We start from the raw sequence: 9,889 nt of genomic DNA on the forward strand, positions 1-9,889 counted from the left end.
TGCCAATCTGGATACCAAACTTGGACATTTAAATATTCACCAGAGAGAACAAGTTCAACGTCTCATGGCAAATTATCCTTCAATCTTCTCGGATGTTCCAGAAAAGACCGTTTGTCATGTTATAGTTGGTGACCCTTTGCCCATCAGACAGCATCCCTATCGTTTAAATCCATTAAAATTGCAGTAATTAAGAACAGAAATGCAGTACATGCTGGACAATGACATTGTCGAACCTAGTAAAAGTGACTACCCATCCAGAAAGGGTTGGGAGTGCTGTAAAATTACAAGGTAGGGAAATGCATATTGAATTAAATGATGTTGCTTTATTCGAGTATCCGTTGAAAGTGTTGAACAAACCACAGTCACCAGGTACAATTCAAAATAACTGTGCGAAGCATTACAAATACAAAGTCTCCTAGCGAACCTAACAATCTCGTGACTAACAGAGTGATTAGACAATAATCAAAATATTCTGCATACGCCAGAGTAAACAATTAAGACTGTTACTAAATACTAAAGACTTAAGATTTAATTACTTGGCTGTTAATTTACATAAAAAAGAAAATTCGGATTACAATATACATAGACAAGATAATTTAAAATAATTTCATTCGATCAATATGAAAATCCTAAAAGTTAAAACAAGGCTAATATCATATTTGATCAACTTATCTGTGCTACATGTATTTCAATCATTGTCCTGCCATCGAAAATAAATTTATAAAAAGAATGACACATTATTTCTGCTTATTAATTGTTAATAAAATAAGTAAAGGTAATATGATGAATTCCTACTCATCCCAGTTAACCTTGCATAAAGATCTGTGAAAACGTTGTATGCGTTTGACTTTTTTCTAGCAAAAACTTATCATTTTTAAATCTTAATGAATATAAATTCAAAAATAAAAGATTTATACCTGAAAGCTAAAATATCTTGTTTTATTTATTTACTAGTATTTCGTTCCAAAACAATTTAACTTGAACTGAAGAAGCTTTATGTCAAAATTATCTTAAATAGTTGAACATAAAATCAAACAAAAACGAAATATTACCTGTAAATAACATGAAATGTTGATTTATTTGGGTCTCCGTTGAAAGTGGCCCAGGTAGGGGACGCAATCTTATCCGGAGACCCGCTCTTCCTTGCATTAATTCTAACCATTCAAATTCTGAATCTTTTGGTTAAGCTATAATCTTTTGAATAATTGATCACGTGACCTATCTACTGGCGATAGTTGCAGTCATTCTCTAGCCATAGACAAATTTTTATCAGAGTACACCACATTAGCCCACCCGACATTACCTTTGACCTGACACGAAATGGGGAAAATCCCCTAACAATTAGACTAATTGACGAAACAGAGTTACATGTAGTAAACAATTAAAAAAAACACTACAGAAAGTGAGGTTCACACACATCCCTATGTAAAATTTGATTATCACCTCTACGAATTAATTAATCATATTACATGTATTACTACAATGACAATACCAACATTCCATAGAAATGTTCGGCTTGCCGAACACATACAATTTACAGATTTTCTCAACAACAAAAAATCTAAGAAAAAAAAGACCCAAAACCTTGTTTATCAAATCTGACATTTGAAAGAATTTCCTATTTTTCCAGACACGCATATTTAATCAGTACTTTGAAAAATATATAAGTTACAGTCATATGTTCATAAAACTTCATTTTAATATAAGTGAAATATTTTGACAGATAAAAGAAGGATGAAATACATTTATGCATTCATAACTGATGATTACACAGTACTCAGTCATGTTGCAGATTTTATTTGTAAAAATAAAACTAAGTCAGAAAGGATATCAGGACACTGTCTACACACTTACCCCCTCCCCCCCGCCCCATCGTATCGTATAGTCCTCATATGGGATGCTAAGGGTTAACCCATAGTGGGTACGTGTACACGTATTATCATAAATGATATTCACAAAGATACATATTTCATGTTTCAGTATACACACATGATCTGAATATACATGTATATATGAGTTATTATGAATTTTATATCTACGTGTAAATACATTATGTCATAAAAATACCCTTCAATGGATTTCAAAACAAAAGTACACGCGTATATTGCATATGTTTCAAACAGTGAGGAGTTCGTGTATTATATGTACATCAGCATAGGGAGCACCAACTCCCTCCTCTCACGTGTACCTTGTTTGTCCAGAAATGATTTCCAGGGAAACACTGGTCTTATTACTTGTTACAATAAATAAGATGTGCTTCAAATTATGTAGTCATTGTTGTGTATACAATCATTCCAACGAGGGTAAGATTCTCGTTGCAGTAAAACTGTTTTACAAGATGGTGATATTTAAATCCATAGGATTTCAAAGAGTTTAATAAATTACCCGTATTGATTCTGCATTTCATAATGCATTAAATCTTAGAATCACAGAAAAAACTTCAATAATAATTGATTAAATGATCATCCACATTATCATTGTACTCTGAACACTTCATACATGTAGTTGTGTCAACGTAAATATCTAGACGGAAGATTTGAAAACACAATCTATGTCAATAGCTCTTTAAAGAAGGAACGAATTTTGTACTATCCGACTTATCACCATCATATTTGTCTAGCAGAGACAAATTAAATATTGCTTTCGAGTTTTTCTCCCCGACCCTCGGCATGCCAAATTTCCCCATTCTATGATCTTTTCTCAAAAACGTTTTGACCTTTTTACTAAAAGCAATGTCTGAAAAATGAACACTGTGCCCAACTGCACTGATAGCTTTTATTCGTTGATCTTTGATGTCTGACATTCGTAGCAAATCGAAATTAATTAGAACTATATCATAAAAATTAACTGACTTATACCTCCTCCACGCATGTCGCCATTCTATTGCAAAAATGGATCCGTTCTCAATTGATGTTGAACTTGTTAGGAAAAACACAAATGTTCCCGAGTCGTTTATTTTCTTGATTACACACTCTTCCGTCACACCACCAATGTCGGAATCCCTGACTAACAAGAATGTTTTAAGGCGTGATGTTTGAAGCATAGGAATAAAGGACCTAATTACATACCTCAAAACCTGTTCATTGTGCTCATCAATGGATATGTAAACATCGTATTTGAAACTGTGATTTTGTTGGACTTTTGGTGTACATTTACATGTACATTTGTAAAAGACAAAAATATACTCCCCGTAACTTTGATAGAGATAAAACAAAATGATGATCAAAATTATAAGACCCCCTGCAAGAAACACAAAATTATAATTTTCCGAGATTTGATCGCATTTCAGATCCGAATTTGTAACGTTTTCCAAAGGAATGAGCAAATCTTCAATTTTGCAAACAATCTCTAGGTTCTCCACTGCCTCGTGACCGGTCTTTAACCACGGAAGGATCCAAGACATTAGGTCGCAGTCGCAAATAACTGTTGTGTTACTTAGCAAGATATTGTCAGGCTTCAGCAATTCCAATGCTTTTGGTAGTCTCAAAATTCCCTTGTTACCAACAAGATTTATCTCCACATTTCTAGCAAGCGAAAGTTTTGACAGGGCACTCTCTGCAATAACCTCTACACTGTTGTTTGACAGATCAATATAGGAAATGTTGACGAGATAGTCTCTTGCATTCAAAGTTTTCATAAATCCGCTGGACATATGAAGTCTGATCGTTGAGTTGTACAGTTTGGTATGGTTTTTCACATTCTCGATCATTTTTGTGAAATTAAAATCTGGAAGTTTTCTATCAAATGAATTTGTACAATTGACAACAACGATATATTTACTCGATTGAAAGGTACATGAACAACCTTCAGGACAATGGTGAAGCTGGCAAACAAGGCTGTCGAAATCGTTTTTGTAAATAAGATCAACAACCGATGTATCTCGCAGAGAGAGCGGTGAATAGCAGGTATAACCCAACGTATCTCCATCAATGACGAAGTTGTCTCTTATGTTTCTTACCTGCCAAAGGAATTCTTCCAGAAAGCAATCACATGAAAGAGGGTTCCCTGATATTTTGAAAATGAAACGATTAAAAGATAGTTTACCATAAACACTGTATCCATTTCGCACATTAAATCTTTTAGGGTTGGGTATCCGTTGAATATGGTTATTAGAAAAATCCAAATATCCACCATCTCCTAATTTATCAGTTTCCGTTATAGGTTTTGCAGCTTTATTCGAAAAATCGTGGACTTGATTGTTGGCATAGGAAATTCTACAAAACGTTTTTGGAAGAATGAAATTAGAAGCATCTAAAACCAGCATTGAATTATGCGAAACATCAAGTTCTATTAAGCCAAGGGTCTCATCGTTGAATGATCCGGGTTCTATTGAATGAATATCATTATTTGATAAATTCACAATCGAGAGGAATGAGAGGCCGCGGAAGAGAGACGACGGGATGTTGGTTATTTTGTTGAAGGACAAGTCAATCGAATGTAAGCGATGGATGCAGCCAATGTCCTCCAGTTTTCTGATTTTGTTGTGCGTAAAGTTTATTTTAACAATGTTTGGGAAACTGCACAAATTGGATGGAAGCAGCGTTAAAAAGCTATTGGGTTCCGAAACGTGATATAAATCACTGTCCGAACCTGGGACATCATATAGAATTCGACTTCCACCTTTACGATTAATGTATTCTATAGTAAGTTCCTTGAGACTAGAATCTTTCCACATCGGCTTCATAAAACACGTACAAATGTGATTTTTTCTTCCTGGGGTACAATTAACGTTGTCCTCGTTTATTTTCGGACAGAGTAAATCCGGACGGGTGTGACTCGGAAGGGACATGTTTGTATAAATAATACTTCCATTTTCTCTCTTCATACAAACAAAGGGATGAAAGTAAGCGTACGACGAAGTTATAAACACAAAAACGAGTGAAACACATTTCATCATGTTGTCGAACAGTTGCGAAGTAATGAGTGGCGATTGACTCCTATCTCTCAAATCAGTGTATTCCTTATCTATCTTGAATAAGATTGATAAATGTTGTGCCTTTTAACAGGAAGTTTAAATGAGTTAGTGGATTTCGGTCAATCTGATACCGTATAACCAAGTAAAAAGAAGAGAGCAAAAAACGTCTGCGCAAAAGAAATTCTAAATATCCAACTATTTATTAAAACAATGGAATTCAAGCTATAAACACGCCTTCTCAAAATCATCCCCAAATTGCAATTAGACCGAAAGGTAACATATTCTAAGAACCACTGAAGGAAACTTTATGCCTAGTTTTGGTGACTGGACCAAATTAAGGATCCCATAATTCTCGTATCTTGTTGGAACAATAAAAGAAGCACAGATTACATCACACCGAAAAGCATTTTTTTCTCTTCAAAGGGCCTATTAAAATACCCATGTCTGTAAGTAGATAGTTGTATAACAATCAGCCAGTTTCAAAATAAGAGCTCTTCTGTGTAGGAGGTGCATCTAGCGGAACTTTGAATGTCGAAGTGGGACAAATTGGAACTACAGTCAGTGAGGAAGACGATAAAATATATTAAAAGCGGCTTTTCTTTAAGTATGTAAATGTAGGAAATGCAAAATACTATCGAACGAAATGCGGGAAACCTAAAAACAGTGTCATATTTGCAATAAATAGACTGCGTATGATACGTACAACCAACGAAATAACGCGACATAATCAGAACCCATGTATGAAAAGTGTACAGTGAATATTATCATAAACGACGCCCTGTGTCAGGATTTAGGCATGTTTGTCTACTTCATGATAATGCTCCATCACATACATCTGACCTTGTGAAGCAATTTGTGAAGTCGTCGAAGTTTACCAGTGGCGGATTTAGGATTTAGAGGGGCCGCAGCCCCCCCCCCCCCCAATAAATTTTCAAATTTAAGGTAAATCGCGGTATCTTGTTTAGGAAAATGTACTAAACAATAAAAGAAAAAATAATTTCTTCCACTCCAGGAGAAATAAATGACAAAATCTTTTGATATTTTGAATACTTTATTGGGAGAACTTATTTTTTTTCCCAAAAACCCTTAAAGGCCGGCAATTGGGTATAAAAGCAGCCAATCGGTGAAAATGGTGGAATATATGAATTTTCTGGTCACATTCAGGTTGCAGCACTTATTTTGCAAAAATAAAGATTAAGCTGTTGTACTGAAATTTTAAAATGGGTATGCTTGTTCCCCTCATAACTGTGTATATATTGGCCATATCTATTTTAGATATAAATTCTCATGAAGTTTTAATTTTGGCCTAAAAAATCTGAAGCAGGGCTAAATTTGTATTTCAAACTAGAGATTGGCAGTTTGTGGGTGTGATTATCTTTTGTTATTGTTTACACCGGATGTTGACTCACATATTGCACGAGCATTAAGGGGGGTTGCACCAAAAGAAACATGTAATCAAATCACTGTATAACGTGGAAAAAAAGTACTTACTCATATATCATTGGTAAATCCAGATTTTATTTTTTAATTATATATAATCACATTCCTTTAAAAAAAATTGTTAACTTTATAAAAATAACTCATTAGGACTGTTCAGTCTGATCGCTGTTTCAGAGTTTTGCAGGATTGCTGGTACCTTTTCTAGAATAATGTCAAGCATGATGTTTGTCTGATTAAGCAACAATCTCCTAGGCCAGTTGTGTAACTCCCATTGTCTCACCAATGATGACAAATGTCCAATTGATCAACCATCACTTTAAAATTACTCTCAATCTGGACTCTTATGTGTGAACATTACAATGTCAAAAGAGACAATCACAGATAGTAGGTCTCCAAATATCATAATGGACAAAGTGTTTCTTAATAATCCTTCAATGCACATGTCCTCCATTGCACAGCTACAATTTCCCCCCAAATTCTTCTCATAATTGAAAGGTACCAAGAGGAAAATCATAAGTATTATTATATCATATATACCAATATTTTGTGTATATTATCGAAAACTACATGTTTTAAAAGACATGGATAAAACAATGATGAATTCATTTTGTAATTCCTAGGGTGAAGTTTTGTTAAAGTAAAAACCTATCCTTTCAGTGCCTCACAGATCCAGCAGAGTGGTAGAAAAATGCAGGAAAACTTAAGTTTATTTTGATAAATCATGCCAGTCTCCCTGTTCAAAATATCGTCTGCTACAGAGCACGTGTAGAGTCAAGCATCAAACTGCTGCTTATTCTGATAACACTGCTAAGCCCTGCCCTCTTGCCATATATGCTTAATTGCTGTAGGGGTGTAAATTTTTCTAGGTTACTCCCGGCCTTTAAAATTTGTGTCATTTTATTAATTTCTTATTAAAATGATTAAAAATAGTACAAATGACTATATAGAAACATTTTAAGCCCCGTAAAATCTGTAAAATCCAGGATCTTCCGGGGGCTTCGTGCCCTGGACCTCCACCAGGACATCACCCTGGACCCACTGCCTCATAAAGTGCCCCCCCCCCCCCCCTGTAACCGCAATTCCTGGATCCGCCCCTGGTTACCGTCTTGTCACACCCACCATACTCTCCAGATCTAGCCCCATTCGACTTTTTTTCTTTTTAAAAAGTTCTTATCTGGTCGTCGTTACAAGTCCCGACAAGCCCTTGGCTCAGCCATCAGTCAGTGCCTCAGAGGTCTACGTAAATCAGCGTACCGTAACGCATTTCAGAAATGGATTCAACGGATTCAGAGATTAAAATTATGTATTTCAAACCGCGGAGAATACTTTGAAGAGATCTAATGTTCAGTTCGCTATTTAAGTCGAATGCATTTGAGATATCGTACAATACACATTACATATAAAATGGGTATTGGATGCTCCTTCGTCAAACGCTTGGAATTAAGGGAGAATCGCAGGTCCTTCAGGGTCTGAAGGATGTCAAATAAATGCTGTAAGAAGAGTTGATTACACAAATTAGGCACCGTCTATTCAAAAAATGCGTAGAAAATTACTAAGTTCAACTACATGTAATTATTTTTTTTAAAAATGTCTGATCACTTTCAAAAAGGCACATGCACATCTTCAATATATCCTTACTACTGTACAAAGTTTGAGGAACGTCAAGTTAGAGGTGTGAGATGAGTTTATTACACAAAATAGCCACCGTCTGTTCAAGAAATGCTTAAATATGACGAAATTCTACATGAGTTAGAGTAGCTGCAATAATGTAGCCCTATCCAATTTTTTTATTCTGACGTTTTCGGGATAGGGCTACAATTCCATAGGATCTCCGTAATGGTGCAAAATAATTTTTATGAATAACCGATAATAAACTCTGTGTATTAGTCCCAAATGTTGTTTACACCAAAAGGAGTACCAACTTTGTGCTCGGGCATGTCTAATAAAGGTGTTTTTCATTAAATATAATGTACAGCATGCAAAATTCTTCGTCTGCTCCGCCATGCTTGTTATCGCGAGATCTCGTAGGTGGATCTAATGAAAGGCCTAAACATTGACAATCAGCGCGAAAATGTAGTTACTCGAGCCACTTCGACAAAGAAAGGAAAATCATATTGTTGCAGAAAGAATTTACACTCTGCTGTTCGGTTTTTAACTTGATATTAAATCCACACCTTTTCAATACCGACGAAATAGCTTTCGCCTCCATACTTGTCCATTGATGTAAATACTACCTTATATGGCATATGCAAATGACTTGACAACCGGAAGTTGAAACTTCAGTACATCAAACATGGTGCACAAATATGAATCGAGAAATTGAAATTTATCGAAATTGTTGAAAACGGTAGAATAGAGCCTTACAAATCTAAAGTTGCAGGTTGTAAATTTATCTATTGACTAAGAAACATAGAATATCATTTTATTTACGTAAAGAAAGTCAGGAAATGTTTAGAATGAGCGCAAATGTTGCGGGAGTTAATCACTCCCGCATTTGCACCATTACGGAGATCCTAAGGAGTTGTAGCCCTCTCCCTAAAAAATAAAAATAAAAAAAAAAATCGGAGGGCTACATTATTGCAGCTAGAGTTAGAGGTGTGAGAGGAGTTGATTACACAAAGTAGGTACCCTATTACAGGGATGCCCACCCGCCCGTCACTCACCCTTTTATCGCCGTTTGCACATTGTGCAACCCGGCCAAACATTCGATTAAAATTTCTGCTTTAATCCCTTCAGTTAATTCAATGCGCATACATTGTATTTAAGTTACTTAAAGACATTTATATACAAGTTAATTAGAGACATTTGTATTTAAGTTAATTAGATACATTTGTATTTAAGTTGCATGTATTTGGATACATTTGTATTCCAGTTAATTAGATACATTTGTATCATAGTTATTTAGATACATTTGTATTTAAGTTATCTAGATACATTTATATTCAAGTTAATTAAATCATTTCTAGCATCAATTGTCGGATTAGTCATTGTGCCCCCTTCAAAGAAGAGGGGCATATTGCTCAGCACCTCTCGGTCGGTCGGTAGATCAAATGTTGTCCGCTTAATATCTTGAGAACCATTCAATTGATCGTAATGATATTTCATATGTGGGTTGGTTGTGAGTAGAAAAGGACTCCTATTGATTTTCAGATCAAAAGGTCAAGGGTCAATCTAATCTGGACATAGGAAGAAATTGCCCGCTCCATATCTTGACAACCCTCTGCTTGACAGACTTCAAACTTGGTACACTGATACATCCTAAGAAGTAGATTATCCTTATTGATTTTGAGGTCACATGGTCAAAGGTCAAGGGTCAAACTCGGCATAAGAATATATTGACCACTCAATGTCTAGAGAACCCTCTGCTTGATAGATATTAAACTTCTTACACTGGTCCATCTTTAGGAGAAAATGACCCCTATTGATATTGAGGTCACATGATCAAAGGTCACGGGTCAAACTGGACATAGAAGTATACTGTCCGCTCAATATCTTGAGAACATTTTACTTGACAGACATCAAACTTGGTACAAT

At 35.4% G+C, this 9,889-nt stretch overlaps 1 protein-coding gene across 1 annotated transcript; it reads right to left on the reverse strand.

Annotated features, from left to right (window-relative positions):
• Positions 1-1,888: 1,888 nt before the first annotated feature.
• Positions 1,889-4,888, reverse strand: LOC125663625 (slit homolog 2 protein-like). The gene has a single exon (XM_048895918.2). It carries the CDS (start codon positions 4,823-4,825, stop codon positions 2,555-2,557), a length of 2,271 nt encoding a protein of 756 aa, XP_048751875.2. The 5' UTR covers positions 4,826-4,888; the 3' UTR covers positions 1,889-2,554.
• Positions 4,889-9,889: the final 5,001 nt, after the last annotated feature.

Source organism: Ostrea edulis, chromosome 1 (assembly GCF_947568905.1).
Source record: "Ostrea edulis chromosome 1, xbOstEdul1.1, whole genome shotgun sequence".
Taxonomy (NCBI): domain Eukaryota; kingdom Metazoa; phylum Mollusca; class Bivalvia; order Ostreida; family Ostreidae; genus Ostrea; species Ostrea edulis.

What these genes read in the sequence shown, in the direction of transcription:
- LOC125663625 (XM_048895918.2), bottom strand. Translation starts at nt 4,825, where the DNA reads ATGAAGAGAGAAAATGGAAGTATTATTTATACAAACATGTCCCTTCCG.